Consider the following 16,733-nt stretch of genomic DNA (forward strand, 5'->3'; position numbering starts at 1 on the left):
TTTCATTTTAAAATGCTATTTTCATTATTGTGGCAAAACAAATTGTCCAATAAAGATCTACTTTAGGATACTGTCCTCAGCTCTACTCTATAGGCTATATTACATAGATCATTATCAGTTTGTCCAGAGAATATTGACATGAATCAGTTACATGCACCAGTGTCTTGTGACCATAGCCGGGAGGGAGCAGTTCATCCACTGTGATTTGAGATAAAGGGCTATGAGAGAAACCTAGTGTCAAACCCCCATACGAGGGGAGGGAGGAAACCAGTTTCATGAATCCCCATCCCTGACGCTATCTCCCCCTGGTTCGTGGGAAAAGAAGACGTTTGCTTACGGAGCAAAACCCTGTGAGATAAGCCAAACGTCCATAATGCTGGTTTGACTGGGAGGCATCAGTGACATAACAATGCAAGTGCCTGGCTGCACCTTGACTTCCACAGACCGAAGATCTCTGAGCAACTCTGGAACTTCACTCCAGCTTTGTTCACTACATCCATTTCTCTGGTAAATCCTATTCATACACGTAGCTTTTTTCCCCTGTAACCACTGCCAAGCTGGAGGAGAGCATCCTCCTTATCGGCCATCATCATGAAGCATAGGACGGTGATTATGTACATGGAGATAGGCTGCTTTGTGTCTGGCTGGCTGGATTCTGGTGAGCTCCACCCTGGGTATAGAGTACTGGACCTGGTCTGAAGTGGGCAGCGTGGTGCTCACCACCAGCAACTACTTCTCTAACCTCTGGAAGGACTGTGTCTCAGACTCAACGGAGGTGTCCGACTGCAAAGAGTACCCCTCCATGCTGGGACTACCAGGTATGTTCTGGTCAGCTAGTCACAACTTGCATGGATGTGTGATTCTGTCTTAATATGGACACCTAACATTTGATGATACATGATGGGATATTGACTCTTACAACTTGGAGGGTTGTAATCAAGATCTTCAGTGCAGTTTGGTGCAGTTGATTGTCATTCAGCAGATGCTCTTATACAGTACTACATTACAGGCAGATAATGGGGCAGGGCAGAAGTATGACTATAAATATCATGATCAACATTTTGCAGACGGAAGTAGCGACACCATAGAGTGGAATCCACAAACTCCAATATACACGGAGTACACAACACATTAAAAACATGACATAGACTGACCAGGTGAATCCAGGTGAAAGCTATGATCCCTTATTGACGTCACTTGCCACTTCAATCGGTGTAGAGGAAGGGGAGGAGAAAGCTTAAAGGACTGTGGACTGTGTGTGTGTGCCATTCAGAGTGTCAATGGGCAAGGCAAAAGCCTTAAGTACCTTTGAATGGGGTATGGTAGTAGCTGCCAGGCACACCGGTTTGTGTCAAGAACGGCAACGCTGCTGGCTTTTTTTTGACATCGAGCCAACTTCACACAATTGTGGGAAGCATTTGAGCCAACATGGGCCAGCATCCCTGTGAAATGCTTTTGACACATTTTTTTTAACTTTTCAGTTATTTAGCAGACACTCTTATCCAGAGCAACTTACAGTAGTGAGTGCATACATTTTCATACTGGTCCTCCATGGGATTCAAACCCACAAGCCTGGCTTTGCAAGTGCCATGCTCTAACAAGTGAGCCACACAGGACTTGTAGTACATTGTAGAGTCCACACTCTGTTCTGAGGACAAAAGGGGGTTGGTACAACTCAATATTAGGAAGTTGTTCCTAATGTTTTGTATACTCAGTGTATAATACATAATTGTAGTCCTGTACTTTGGCTTCCTGTTTAACTGTGTTCTACTCTGCATCAATGTTCCTTCACTCAGTAAGGGCTCTGTCCATCTGTTCTGTCATTCTTGGGTTCTTCGCTGGAGTCCTCACACTGATAGGGTTGAAGTGCACCAAGATTGGAGGGTCAGAGCTCGCCAACGCACGGGTCACCTTCGCTGGGGGAATCACCTATCTGGCGTCTGGTAAGATATGTTTATGGAGTACCTGATTAGTCACCAAAGTGGCGCAGCGGTCCCGAGTGGCACAACGGTCTAAGGCACTGCATCTCAGTGCTAGAGGTGTGACTACAGACCCTGGTTTGATTCCAGGCTGTATCATAACTGGCTGTGATTGGGAGTACTATAGGGCGGTGCACAACTGGCCCAGTGTCATCGGGGTTAGGGCTTGGCCTGGGTAGGCCATCATTATAAATAAGAATGTGTTCTTAATTTACTTGCCTAGTTCAATTTTAAAAAATGTGATATGATAATAATAGCTGTTTTCCTCCTATGATTTTCTGGCCTGATCCTGTACTCTTGGTGAGGTAACAAAGTAAGATCTGTGGATCCCAATTTGAAGGCACAGAAGTGAGTGGATTTTTTTTCAATGAGACTGCTGGAACACACTAGAACAACATTGGTTTCAAGTATACAGTATATGCATTCTAATTTTTTCTCTTTGAAATCGGAGCAGCGGTTTTTATTGGCTGGGGAGGCTCGCTCTTGCTCATCACCGGTGGTTTCGTACTCAGTTTCTTCTCTGGAAAGGAGGGTCTACGCTCAACGTAACACTTTCCACAATATTCCTGCTTCACCCGAAAGACAATAGATTGCATCAAAGGAATATTTTTTGTGTCGGATATGTTCATCATCTCACAATTCTCTTGCTCCGTCTTCCAGTTGAAAGAAAAGGCCCCGCAGACCTAACTCCTATGCCACAGCTCGGACCAGACGCACATACATGATGACAAACTCTTCCAGAGTGACTCCAATGCCACAATTGGTCCAAGGGAGCAGAGGTGGCAGAAGGATCAGGACAACAAGGACCACTGGGACGTTTAGCAGGGGCGATTTAGTTTGAGCTGCAGTAGCTCCTGTACTGCAGGAAATACACTGCTTCATATTATTGGTCGTTAATTACCATGAAAACATTGTGGGAACTGACTCACCACCTACACCTTGTGGTACACCTCATGTATGACTGTTTTACTAACATATAACTGTGTTCCTTTAGTGAACTGAAATTGACATCAAGGAAATGGATGAATGTTTTCATTTGATTAAAAAAAAAAGTTTTATTGCTTGTCTAGCGTGTATAAATATTTTATATACAAAAAAAATTTTTTTTTCATACATTGGACATTCAAATGTCTTACAAATTTCATGTAAATTGTTTTGACACAAATCATACAAGTACCTCACATGGAGTGCAATATCACATTTCATAAAACCTCTAAGGTGACAATTCCCTGTAGCTAATATATAATCTGTATATAAAATAAAAACACTGAAAACTGCCACAAGGCAGATGGCTACCACTGTCATAGGTGTATATCTCAAGAGATACACTGTGTCCTGAACAGAGGATCTCTTAGTTAAGTCTCTTCTACATGCAACTATTATTCTAACAGTATCGGTAAATCATGTAGAAGTATATTTGCCTTCCAAAGAATTCCTATGGGCGTCATATTGAGTTTTATCATTGTAGAAGTGTAAACCCTCCATATGACTATATATCATCGTCACTCCAGTCGCTGACAGAGACCAGGCTGCTCTTCAGAGTGCTGCCGGTTCCTGCTTCATTCAAACCTGGGGAATGGATTAACATCATCAGAGGCTGAAGGTGAAGGGTAAAGGGATCTGAATGGAGCTGGGTCTGTGAGAGTGAGTGAGACTGACCTGTTTTCTGCCCCTTCCCGGTGGATGTTCCCCAGACACTGGTAGTGCTGTCTGAATCCAGGCTCTTCCTCACAGGGGCGGTGGGCTTGCCCACGGGGGCAGGTACCGATAGGTCATCCAACGAGGAGATATCCCAGTCATCCTCATCATCCTCGTTTGTATACTGAAACGCATAACAGTCCAGATGAACCCGATTAGGATATGGGAACATTCTGACGTTGACAAATGTTCTGTTTGTTCTGTGTGTTATGTTACTCTGAGTTGATGATGACACTGCAGAGAGGAGACTACAGAGGATTTCTCACCTTGAGTTCCCGTACAACGTCTTTGTCTTTACTCTCTGGTAAGATGCTCACTCCCCCTAGTGGCTTCTTTGGTCCTCTGTCTGCAAGCTGCTTCTCCAGGCTCTTAGTCAAGTCCCTGACTAGGTTATCTGGAAAGACAAATATGGTCAGCACAACGCATAAAAACCTATGGGCAACAGTTTTCAATAAACACACAACTAAAAGAAAAGGTGTGTTGTTATCTGATATTAGCACTTAACTACTGACTGGGGGGCAGTATTGAGTAGCTTGGATGAATAAGGTGCCCAGAGTAAACTGCCTGCTACACAGGCCCAGTTGCTAATATATGCATATTATTAGTAGATTTGGATAGAAACCACTCTGAAGTTTTTAAAACTGTTTGAATGATGTCTGTGTGTATAACAGAACTCATATGGCAGGCAAAAACCAGAGAAAAAAATCCAACCAGGAAGTGGGAAATCTGAGGTTTGAGGTTTTTCAAGTCATTGCCTATCGAATATACAGTGTCTATGGGGTCATATTGCACTTCCTAAGGCTTCCACTAGATGTCAACAGTCTTTAGAACCTTGCTTGATGCTTCTACTGTGAAGGAGGGGGGAATGGGAGCTGAATGAGTCAGAGGTCTGCCAGAGTGGCAAGAGCTGATCACGTGCGCTCACGTGAGAAGTAGCTGCGTTCCATCGCATTTCTACAGACAAAGGAATTCTCCGGGTAGGAACATTATTGAAGATTTATGTTAAAAACATCCTAAAGATTGATTCTATACTTTGTTTGACATGTTTCTACGAACTGTAATATGACTTTTTGTCTGAACTTTCGCCTGGACTTGCGCGCGTCATGAGTTTGAATTGTGTACTAAACGCGCAAACAAAAAGGAGGTATTTGGACATAAATGATGGACTTTATCGAACAAATCAAACATTTATTGTGGAACTGGGATTGCATTCTGCTGAAGATTTTTAAAGGTAAGTGAATATTTCGAATGCTATTTCTGACGTTGTTGACTCCACAACATGGCGGACATCTGTATGGCTTGTTTTGTTGTCTGAGCGCTGTACTCAGATTAATGCATGGTGTGCTTTTTCAGTAAAGCTTTTTTGAAATCTGACACAGCAGTTGCATTAAGGAGAAGTGGATCTAAAATTCCATGCATAACACTTGTATCTTTTAGCAATGTTTATTATGAGTATTTCTGTAAATTGATGTGGCTCTCTGCAAAATCACCGGATGTTTTGGAACTACTGAACGTAACGGGCCAATGTAAACTGAGATTTTTGGATATAAATATGAACTTTATCGAACAAAACATACATGTCAGGTCGCAATTGTAAATGAGAACTTGTTCTCAACTTGCCTACCTGGTTAAATAAAGGTGAGAATTTTTTTTTTATTGTGTAACATGAAGTCCTTTGAGTGTCATCTGATGAAGATCATCAAAGGTTCGTGATTAATTTTATCTCTATTTCTGCTTTTTGTGACTCCTCTCTTTGGCTGGAAAAATGGCTGTGTTTTTCTGTGACTAGGAACTGACCTAACATAATCGTTTGGTGTGCTTTCGTCGTAAAGCCTTTTTGGTGCCCTGCACTTTCACTGGCTGTTGTTGAGATGGGACGCTACCGTCCCGAATATCCCAGAGAGGTTAAAGGAGTAAATCAGCCTTGTGGTGTAAAAACAACAAAAGTCCCTCTTACTGTTTGTAGTCTTCTGTACGTTCCCATTCTGGTCTTTGTAGTTCTGGAGCTGTTGTGGGTCGACCTCCTCCAACTCACTCCCCTCTGTCCACTCTCCCTCGCTCTCTACCACAGTGACTGCTGTTTTGGTCGTGTTGACCGCAGTGCTTCTGGGCTGCTGGGGTTTATATGGCTGAGCCTGGGTGGTAATGGGCTGGACCTGTTTGGGCTGGCTTGATCTATCCTGGACCGGTTTGGACTGGGTGAGTTTGTGATGGGGGGTGATCTTGGGTTGTGTTGGTTTGGGCTGGGAGGCTCTGTGATGAGGGACTCTCTGCTCCTGTCTGGGTTTCTGAGGTGGCTCCTCCTCCTCTTCCTCCTCTGATGATGACTCATCGTCTGAGCTGAAGGGAGGGGTCCTACGAGAACAAAGTCAATGTCACAATTTGAAATGAACGTACAATCAATCACTCCCTTATAAGGTAATAAGAAACTGATACCACATAAATGAAGCCAGTGGTGAGGTAGTCTCTTTAGACAGGGTGTCTATCTGGCATGCATTGAGACAAACAGCAGGAGATTCTGACTAGGTACGTACTTGGGAGTGGTCTTGGGCAGGGTAGTGGTAAGGGTCCGGGGGGCAGGCTGGGGGGTCGTTTGCAGCTGTTTGGCAGGCGCTGCTGTTGGTCCTGACATCACTTGGGTCACCTTGGAGGAAAGGCTGCTGGACAGCTGTCTGGCCTGGGTCACTGTAGGGAGGGACAGAACAATAACAATCAGCTGATTTGTTCGTTTGAGGACGTCTCGAGGCCTAAGTAGGTTAAAACGGTGACGAACATGACTCCTGTTGCGAGCAGCTTAAGGCTTAAACTGTTACATTGATTAAGGGGGACTTGTTTAATGTCACCAGCAGCATGCTAGCAAACTATCACAAGAGAATGGAATAGACCCACGAGATGAAACATGAACCCCTCAGCAAAAAACCACATGAACATTCTTGAATGCATTAAAAGTTCTAAGTCCTCATAGACCACCAAGTGCTAACAGTCAGTATCTGGATAATATCTGTGAAATGCTTGACAATGTATGTGACATCAACAGAGAAGTATATTTCCTGGGTGATTTAAATTGAATGGCTCGCATCAAGCTGCTCACTCAAAAACAAACTTCAAACTGTAACCAGTGCCTGCAACCTGTTTCAGGTTGTCAGTCAACCTACCAGGGTAGTTACAAACAACACTATAGGCACTTTAGTATTGCCAGTGTAACAATATAGCTTCCGTCCCTCTCCTCACACGCGCCTGCTTACGCGCCTGCTTCTGCCTACCACCGCTCAGTCAGATACTTAGATACTTGTATGCTTGTATGCTCAGTCAGATTATATGCAACGCAGGACACGCTAGATAATATCTAGTAATATCATCAACCATGTGTAGTTAACTAGTGATTATGATTGATTGTTTTTTATAAGATAAGTTTAATGCTAGCTAGCAACTTACCTTGACTTACTGCATTTGCGTAACAAGTCTCCTTGTGGAGTGCAACGAGAGAGAGGCAGGTCGTTATTGCGTTGGACTAGCTAACTGTAAGGTTGCAAGATTTGATCCCCCGAGCTGACAAGGTGAAAATCTGTCGTTCTGCCCCTGAACAAGGCAGTTAACCCACCGTTCCTAGGCCGTCAATGAAAATAAGAATGTGTTCTTAACTGACTTGCCTAGTTAAATAAAGGTATAAAAAAATATATTTAAAATATATATATATTTTTTTAAATTAGGCGCCCAAAAATACCTGTTACTTTTTTCAATCTTTACTAACGACATGCCACTGGCTTTGAGCAATGGCCAGTGTGTCTACGTATGCGGATGACTCAACACTATACACGTCAGCTACTACAGCGACTGAAATGACTGCAATAGTTTACAAAGAGCAGCAGTTCGTTTTGGAATGGGTAGCAAGGAATAAGTTAGTCCTAAATATTTCCTAAACTAAAAGCATTGTATTTGTGACAAATCATTCACTAAACCCTAAACCTCAACTACATCTCGTAATAATTAATGTGGAAATTGAGCATATTGAGGTAACTAAACTGCTTGGAGTAACGTTGGACTGTAAACTGTCATGGTCAAAACATATTGAAACAACAGTAGCTAAGATGGGGAGAAGTCTGTCCATAATAAAGCTCTGCTCTGCCTTCTTAACAACACAATCAATAAGGCAGGTCCTACAGGCACTGGTTTTGTCGCACCTGGACTACTGTTCAGTAGTGTGGTCAGGTGCCACAATGAGGGACTTGGGAAAATTGCAGTTGGCTCAGAACAGGGCAGCACGGCTGGCCCTTAAAAGTACACGGAGAGCTAACATGCATGTCAATCTCTCATGGCTCAAAGTGGAAGAGAGATTGACTGCATCATTACTTGTCTTTGTAAGAGGTGTTGACATGCTGAAGGTACCGACACCCATGCATACCCCACAATACATGCCACTAGAGTTCTCTTCACAGTCCCCAAGTCCAGAACAGACTATGGGAGGCACACAGTACTACATAGAGCCATGACTACATGGAACTCTATTCCACATCAGGTTACTGATGCAAACAGTAGAATCAGATTTAAAAAGCAGGTAAAAATACACCTTATGGAACAGAGGGGACTGTGAAGTAACACAAACACAGGTAGACACATGCATACACACAAACGATAACATACGCACTATACACACACGTACATGGATTTTACATTGTAGATATGTGGTTAGGGTTAGTGTGTTGTGACTTCTGTAAAGATTGGATTGTAATGTTTTTTAAATTGTATAACGGCTTTAATTTTGATCGAGGAATAGTAGCGGCTGCCTTGGCAGCAGTTAACGGGGTGCCACGGTCGTCCTCCTCTTCATCTGAAGAGGAGAGGCGAGAAGGATCGGAGGACCAAAATGCGGCGTGGTATGTGTCCATGATGAATATTTAATTAAAGAAAGTACTGAACACTGAATACAAAAACAATAAACAAATAACGACCGTGAAGCTATCATAAGGACTGTGCTGACACAAGCAACTAACATAGACAATCACCCACAAACAAACAGTGCACCCAGGCTACCTAAGTATGATTCTCAATCAGAGACAACTAATGACACCTGCCTCTGATTGAGAACCATACTAGGACGAAACATACAAATCCTCAAATCATAGAAAAACAAACATAGACTGCCCACCCCAACTCACGCCCTGACCATCCTAAATAAATACAAAACAAAGGAAATAAAGGTCAGAACGTGACACTGGGATCCATAATAAATACAAATACATGTACCTTGAGTGGGTTGTTTTGGTTTGACCCGCTGCTCGGGGGCAGAGTCACTCTCCGTCCTCTTGTCCTTCAGTCTCAGACGCAGTGTGAGAGCCACATCCTCACGGTGACGCCAATAGTCCGGAATGTCCTTCGCCGTACTCTCTCTCTCCGAGCGCAACTTAGCCATGAGATCACTGTACTCGCTGCCTCCGAGTCCCCTCAGACCCTACAGAGTTGTGTAGATTAGAAAACGGAAGACGCTTAACTATCATAAGGATTATCTTTACTGGGGAGACAAATGATCCCTCAAGTCTATTAGTGAAGTCAATTTGTTGTATGTTTTTGATGGTGTATCTGTCAGGCTGACTCTTTCGCGTCATAGATCTTCCACAGAGTGTGATTTTAAAGATGCCATTGTGTATATGTACTCATGAAGGTACAGTACATACCGGTTTGACTCCCAGGGACTCAAGCTTCTCTAGGAGTGCCTGCTCCAGGGCGGGACGCAGCTCCCTCTTGATGTTGGGGTTCTTCCTCAGGACACTGGTCACAGAAGACGGCTGCTTCATTACAACAACTGGCTTCTTCTCAGACACGCTGGACGAGTCTATGACAAGCACCAGACAAGTACAGTACAGTTACACACACACACTTGTTAACACACTCAAAATAACACTGACGCCTTTGTAGTTTCAGAGGACAGGCTGGGCAAGCATGAAAAGGACTTGAGAGAGAGAGCGGTGCATATGAACTTCCTTTTCTTCCATTTACAAAGGACCTGTGCCATAGATAACTACAGCTAACATGATTCTGGAGAGGGACGGGCAGATGAGAACATCTTGCTGCCTTTTTGGGCCAACGTGGCTTTGACTGACTTGACTTTACAAATGCTCACTGACTACATGGCAGGCATCACAGACCGACTGACACGTCCGTGCAGAGAGCATGCATGGAGTAGACAGACAGACGCTGCTGCCGTCTAGACTGTGTTACCTTTGTCCTCCTCAGACAGCTCCTCTATAGGATCCAGTTTAGGAGCAGAGGGAGGCTGCTCTGATTGGACAACACAGGGGGTCAGAGGTCAGACAAGAGCGGGAATTAGGAGGAGGGAACTCAGGTAGATGGAACAATAACATTGATCTCTAATGGTGTCTTGATGGGAGGTCTGATCAACAGGGAGAGATCGCTGACAGAACAGTCTCGTTACATGCTAGCATACCTTTTCTCTGAGCAAAAGGATGCAGATGTCTAGATTGACTGAGCTACATATCGTTGGGAATCTCCTGCTAATAACTTACCCTTCACTACTCTCTTTGGTTTAGGCTCTGGCGCTGTGGCTGTTATGATCACTGAAACATACAAAGTAGGAAGAATAGTCAGTAATAACAGGTTCTTTACAGAACTATAAACAGCTAATATCCAAGTTCAAGCTAACATCCAGATTCAAGCCAATATCCAAATTTGACAAATATAAACACAGCAATACAAAAAATAAAGTCAAAGAAAAAGTATGCATACCTGGAACTTCAACTACTTTAGAAGGTGGATTTGAGGACATATGCTTTATCTGTGAAATGAAGAAGTACAATAAGCTACATATCTTAATTATATATATATTTTTAAATGTTTTGTATTCAACCCCTGCTGTTGAACCCCAAGGGCGTAATCTAATTTAATTTTACTTTTTAACATGCTTATGAAGTCAGAGTGGCCCTGACGACTACACTATATGAGTGTGTGGAAACATGACACGTCCATCCGGCGCCATCAATCCAGGATTTCCTGTATGAGGGTCAAGTAGGCGCCCAGTTTCCCGGTGGCCGGGTCGCCAGGGGGTGGTGGTGAGTGAACTGACCTGTTCTCGCTGAGAGAGGATGATTAGGTCCCGCTCCTGAAGCCGCTGGTCACTCTCCTCCTTTTGCCTCTGGCTCTGCTGCTGCCACTCCACCACAGACGACTCCAACCTGCTAAACTGATCCTGCCACTGAGAGGAGACATAGGACAGACATAGACGTTAGAGATCCCACTGCGATGGCTGCCTCTTTCAAGGCTCTCCGCTGACCATTAACTATTCAACAGAACTCACAAGTAGTTGTTAACCAGTATTCTTCATCAAAACTTAATATACCTGATTCTTTTCGCTCTCATGGTTAGCCTTCATTTTTTCAATTTTTGATGTAAACCTTTCTTCCTGTAACAAAATAAATAGTTGATACATTTAAAAAAAATCACAACTTGAAATATTTAAAGAGAAGAAGTACTGCTTAGCTGCTTACCAGTTTCTTGTGTTTCTGATCCATCTTCTGGACCACAATCTTGCTTTTTTCATCCATGTCTTGGTCAGTCTGCTGGGGAGCAGGACTGGGCCTCCTCTCAGGAGTGGTCATCTTGAGATCCACTTTCTGTACAGATCACATCAAATCATGCAAACAAAAACCTCCCTGACTTACAGAACCAAATCACCAACGCATCAGTTTGAATTGGACACAGAACCAGGAAAGTCAGTGCTTTGCCAAATGGACTAGTGGACTCACTTGTTGAAGAAGAGCGTTCCTGTTGTGAAGCATCTCTATCTCCCTCCGGAAACCGTCTCTCATCTCCTCTATCTTCCTGTGTTCTTCTTCCTTCCATCTCTCTAGCTTTCTCATCAAATCCTGGTGCATGGACTGCTGGTCTCTTTCCTACAGATGAAAAGAGAATGAAAATGGTCAAAAGCTCAAAACAAATACGCAAGTGCAAACTGATCAATGCCATGGAAACAAGCACGGTTCTTATTGTCCCACCTGAGAGGCTTTGGCCAAGAGGGCTTGCCTCTGTGACTCCAGCTCAGATGTGGTGTAACTCAGCTGCCCTTTCAGCCGACTGATCTCCTCTTCATCTGCAATGCTCTTCACTTTCCTCTGGTTGCCTGTCCTTAACTCTGAGAGAAACATTAACAGAGACAGACTAATGGAGAAAAAGTTAGCCTAAGTAGTGTTTCAGGGCCGGGCTCAAAGATATACACCTCTCTCTTTCTGCTAGACTCTGTGGGAGTGTGTGACATGTCTACTGCTGCTGCAAACTACAGTGGGATGTCATAGGAACTGGTTCTCCAGCATTGTAGACACACTGTGGTGCGCTTGGGGACACCCATACCAGTGGGACTCCCTATAGGAGACAGGGTAGTTGGCTGCAGCAAACCTTCTTACCTGACTGACGGTTACTTTCCCTACCGTTCTCTCTAAACTGATGATCAAACCTTTTAAAGCTCTCTTGACTTACGGCTGTCGTACTCGTCTGCATGGCGACGTTGCATATGATTCTGGAGAAAGGAGGAATTCATGAAGGCTTTATCACAATGTTGACACTAAAGGAAAAGAAAAGAAAACGGAATTATACATTGACAGTTCATTCCCATGCAAAGATTGCAACGAATCAATGGTCTGAATACATGTTGTTTGCTACCTTCACTTATAGATCAAACGTAAGGCCAATTTTGTAATAGGCAACTTGGGCTGTGTGTAAAAAATTAACACATCTGAACCCAAAGCTCAAGCCGCGACTATACTATCCACCATTAAGCTTTAGAGACGGTTTCCTGGGAGACAGATCGACATTACCATCCACCAATAAGCTTCAGGGACTGTTTCCTGGAAGACAGATCTACATAGCGTGTGTGACGTGATTCACCCCATATGCCTGGCGTCACCTCGCTCCAGCTCACAGGGGAGGGGGAGTGACAGACGGGGCAGATTAAACGCCAGAGCAACCACATCACACGCCACATTTAACGCCCGACACCAACACAGCACGCATCTGTGCCTTCATTCAAACTGAACCGCACTGCCACGATACCTTGTTGCCTCGCGTGCTGGTGCTTTACCATGCTGCAGGGGAAGTGGTGGTTTCTACAACAGAGACCCTTGTTGTTGTGTGCTGTAATTGCATTGCTGCTCTGGAATAACTTTGGAAATCGCCAGTGAAATTGAATTAGGTCTGGTCCTTGATCGAATCAAGGCGGTTGTGTGTCTGTTGGCATCCGTTTGCCGTGACTTGATGTGCGAGACAGTAATAAAAAAGCGGACTAAAACGTTCATTTTCTAGATTGCATTGACAACACACAGGCTGAAATAGACAGGACGTTTCTTGAATGATACAAGTACTACAATTTATGCAAAATTTCTGCGAATTGCAGACAATTAGGCTAGATACTGTGTATCAGATACACTGTGCATTCTGTATATCTGTTGAAGTTCCTGTATATGTAAATGTAGCTTGACGTAATACATTTGAGTACCTGTGTGAAACAATCAACACATCTAGGCCTATTTTTGGAAGCACGGTGGCCCATCAATAATTGAGCTGTACAGACGCCTCGGTTATCAACGTGCCTGTTAGCCGGGCAGGGCACTCTCACCTAGCAACAATGCTCAGTCATATGAAACACTAGGTGTTGCCTTGGCAACAGCTGGGCCCTATTCAACAGCAATGCCCTTTAAAAATATAAGGATCCTTCTATTCTACATCTGTACAATAAATGCATACATTTCTGGTGTAACAAATGGAAGAAAATCAAAACGACACGTTGACGCGAGACCAATGTCATTATGGAAACATGAATGGGGGTGGGGGAGGTGGTTCAGTCATTTTGGTTCCGTCTCTTGCCACCCTTTTGTAAGTGGATTAAAAGAACTAGGTCTAATTATCACCAGCTGACACCATCTGCTCAGAACACAATCCTATTGTTTAGGTCCCAAAACAAAGCTGATAATGATTACGTCTACCAATCCTTATAAAGTGGCCACATTACAGCTACAGGGATGAGGTGAACCTATTTCCAATACTATGTCTCTGATTTAAATGGCATAATTAATTTAAACCAAATCAAATTTGATTTGTCACATGCGTTGTAAACAACAGGTAGACTAACAGTAGACTAACAGTGAAATGCTTACTTACATCTTCCCAACAATGCAGAGAAAAAAAAGAAAAAAAATGATGTAAAAATAATAACACAAGGAATAAATTCACATTGAGTAACGATAACTTGGCGATATACACAGGGTACCAGTACTGAGACAATGTGCATGGGTACGAGGTAACTGAGGTAGATATGTACGAAGGTGAACCTCCTGTTAGCATTCTCACTCCTCTGACAATGATAATTGAACAAAGCTAAAGCAGCTCTGAATATCACCTGGGGAACAATGGCTAAGAGGGGGACCCAGGAGGAAGGGGGGACTAACTGTTGTACAATACAAATGGAAACCGACACCGAGAAGAAGCAGCAGCGTGAAGAGGTGTTCAGTACCTTATGGCAATTGGTCATGTTGATCATAGCCTGCTGGTTGAGGGCAATGATTTTCTTCCTCTGCTTCAGCTCCGTCTTCAGTACCTTGGCCTGGTCCGCCTGCTTCTGCTGCTGGGCCAGGAGCTGCTGGTGCTCGCGGGCCTGGGTCTGCAGCCTCTCCTCGGCCGCCCCCAGGCTCAGGGTCAAGTACTCCTGGGAGTGCAGCAGGTACTCCACTGTCAGCTGGGCCAGGCGGAAGAGCTTGAGCAGCGCTGGGTCCACGGGGCTCTGGCAGCGGACACAACGCTCTCCCTCCACGTTGCAGAAGGTCACCCCTGTGATGTGCTCCTGCAGGGTCTGGAAGTCCAGCTCGCTGGCCACCAGGTCCACGTCCACCGCGCTGATCCGGCGCCAGTCAACGCTCTCGCGCCGAGGCCGGAATTTGAAAGGCGGGATGGTGGTGGATGTAGAGGCAGACATGGCTGGTGGTGGTGGTGCTGGAGGACACCGGCCGCTGGAGGAGGGCTGGCTAAGGGGGGAGTTTAGGAGGGAGGGGATCCCAGCTGATGAGTGGGTCCCTTGGGTCTCTGGCTGGTATGGGTAATAGACGTTATTGTAAAATGGCTGAAAAAAACAAGACATTTATACTAGGTTATTGTTTTTTATTTTATTTGTGACAGACAACAACAAATAGATTATTGTGTGCTACAGATTAGAAATGCAGCATCTCAATCAAGGTCAGGGAGAAACAAACCTTCTGCAGGTATCACAGCAGTACAACAGAAGCATGAACAGAGAGTATAGAATATGGAAGAAAAAAGCAAAGATTCCACCTCTCAGCACATGAATGAACCATATGAGATGACACAAAAATGGCTAAGCATTACATTCGTATTCGATGGTAATCTACCCAATTCTTCCGATGTCACGTTGACGCCGTGTTGTCCTTACCATCGTGGATTTCATGAGCCTTTATGAGATCGAACACAGAGAACGAGTAGTCGTTTCCTATTGGTGCACGCCCCCTTCAGCTGTCTGCCGCGACACCGAGGCAGGGCGTCCTCCCGATCACCATGGAGACAGAACAGTGCGTCCCACTTTACCGGCTCCCTGGGGAGACATATGTTATCAAAATATTGCACCTAATCAATCCTAAATGATTCCACAATGCACGCGACTGCAGCATCAACAGTATCCTCCGCAAGCTGGATGTATTCAATGTTTTTTGTGAAGCCACTCATGCCACTGACACTGCAGTAATAACATATGACAATTTTTAATTAATGTTTTGTTATTCTACCCACGTAAAATCTGTCTGGCAAACATCTGCAACAAAAATGCTTAAACTTGAGTCTTTTTTTCTATTTGTGCATTAAAAGCCACATAACCAATTGAGTCAAGTGAAGTGTCAAGCTCTCAACATGCATGACATTGCTTGATCGCTATTACCAAATCATGTAAACCAAATTACGCAGCTATTCTCATCGAACTAAAGTATCTAACGTTAGTTCGATGAGAATAGCTGCGTAATTTGGTTTACATGATTTGGTAATAGCGATCAAGCAATGTCATGCATGTTGAGAGCTTGACACTTCACTTGACTCAATTGGTTATGTGGCTTTTAATGCACAAATAGAAAAAAAGACTCAAGTTTAAGCATTTTTGTTGCAGATGTTTGCCAGACAGATTTTACTTTGTGGCCCAATTTTTTTTTTACAATTAATGACTTTTGACAAATAACCATATGTATATTCTGCAGCATCACCCACTTCTGGTTGCCCCTCTCAAATTACGGGCACTGTGCCTCAAAACAGTTCAAGTTGGGACAAGTTGAGCCCAACAAAAGAACAGAACGCATGTGGAGAAACAGTTTTAGGATTTTTTTTTTAACGTCAGTTAGCTACCTAGCTATAAATGTAACTAGGCTATATTAGTTAATAGCGTAGTAACTAGCTATTTAGCTAGCTAAGTAACGTTTATTTTGTAGACATGAACAAAATAGCAACCAGTAAATTAGCTAGCTCACACGTCTGTATTTTCAAAAACATCCCTAGCTAAGTAGCGAACTAAACTCCACTCCATGGTGAAGGAAGAGTGGAGTTTAGTCCGTTAGTTACTACCGTCGGCTCGCTAGCTAGCTAAATTGGCTAACGGACATTTAATTTAGCAGCAAACTCATTTATTGAACATGGACTTCATCGTACATGCCTTTTGAGTGTGTCTCATAAAATAAATAACATTCTGATCGAACTCTAAGTTTTAGTCAGAACTCAAACTTACCGTCCGCAACGTTTTTAAAGTCCATAAAAACTGTTTTTCCACGGGACTCGGGCTTTACTGAGATCTTCGGATGGAGTGAGACTTGAGAGACCGCGGTGACGTAGCAGCTGCTTCACACATTCCAAAAGCTCTGCTCATCCCGTGTCCCCTCTGCAAAGAGGGGGAGGGGAATTAGGGAACTCAAACTGCTGAGATTTAGGAAAGGGGGATTGACAAATGTGGGTGTTAGTCTGTTATCTCCTGAATACGCAATTGCATATACCATATACACATTTAGAGCCACG

At 43.9% G+C, this 16,733-nt stretch overlaps 1 protein-coding gene across 5 annotated transcripts; it reads right to left on the bottom strand.

Annotated features, from left to right (window-relative positions):
• Positions 1 to 3,019: 3,019 nt before the first annotated feature.
• Positions 3,020 to 16,597, bottom strand: LOC110495781 (zinc finger protein Dzip1). Of its 5 annotated transcripts, XM_021571207.2 has the most exons (19): positions 16,450 to 16,597; positions 15,121 to 15,279; positions 14,191 to 14,793; positions 12,162 to 12,246; positions 11,684 to 11,820; positions 11,435 to 11,581; positions 11,177 to 11,302; positions 11,029 to 11,091; positions 10,756 to 10,884; positions 10,419 to 10,467; positions 10,199 to 10,249; positions 9,894 to 9,953; positions 9,350 to 9,507; positions 8,922 to 9,126; positions 6,212 to 6,362; positions 5,635 to 6,032; positions 3,944 to 4,071; positions 3,639 to 3,801; positions 3,020 to 3,548 (listed from the first exon to the last, which is right to left on the bottom strand). In XM_021571207.2, the coding sequence occupies exons 2-19, from the start codon at positions 15,133 to 15,135 to the stop codon at positions 3,469 to 3,471; spliced, it is 2,748 nt and encodes a 915-aa protein (XP_021426882.2). In that variant the 5' UTR covers positions 15,136 to 15,279; positions 16,450 to 16,597; the 3' UTR covers positions 3,020 to 3,468. The 5 variants fall into 5 exon arrangements, with proteins under 5 accessions (XP_021426882.2, XP_021426883.2, XP_021426885.1 ...); XM_021571208.2 differs by lacking the exon at positions 9,894 to 9,953; XM_021571210.2 differs by lacking the exon at positions 16,450 to 16,597 and having other exon boundaries at positions 15,080 to 15,275.
• Between the last annotated feature and the right edge of the window lie 136 nt (positions 16,598 to 16,733).

This window comes from Oncorhynchus mykiss, chromosome 18 (genome assembly GCF_013265735.2).
Source record: "Oncorhynchus mykiss isolate Arlee chromosome 18, USDA_OmykA_1.1, whole genome shotgun sequence".
Taxonomy (NCBI): Eukaryota; Metazoa; Chordata; class Actinopteri; order Salmoniformes; family Salmonidae; genus Oncorhynchus; species Oncorhynchus mykiss.

Excerpts from the sequence above, each read along its gene's own strand:
- LOC110495781 (XM_021571207.2), bottom strand. Across the intron at positions 12,247-14,190 it reads ACATGACCAATTGCCATAAG|TGTCAACATTGTGATAAAGC; the intron begins GTACTGAACACC and ends CTTTTCCTTTAG. Across the intron at positions 11,303-11,434 it reads GGAACGCTCTTCTTCAACAA|AAAGTGGATCTCAAGATGAC; the intron begins GTGAGTCCACTA and ends TGATCTGTACAG.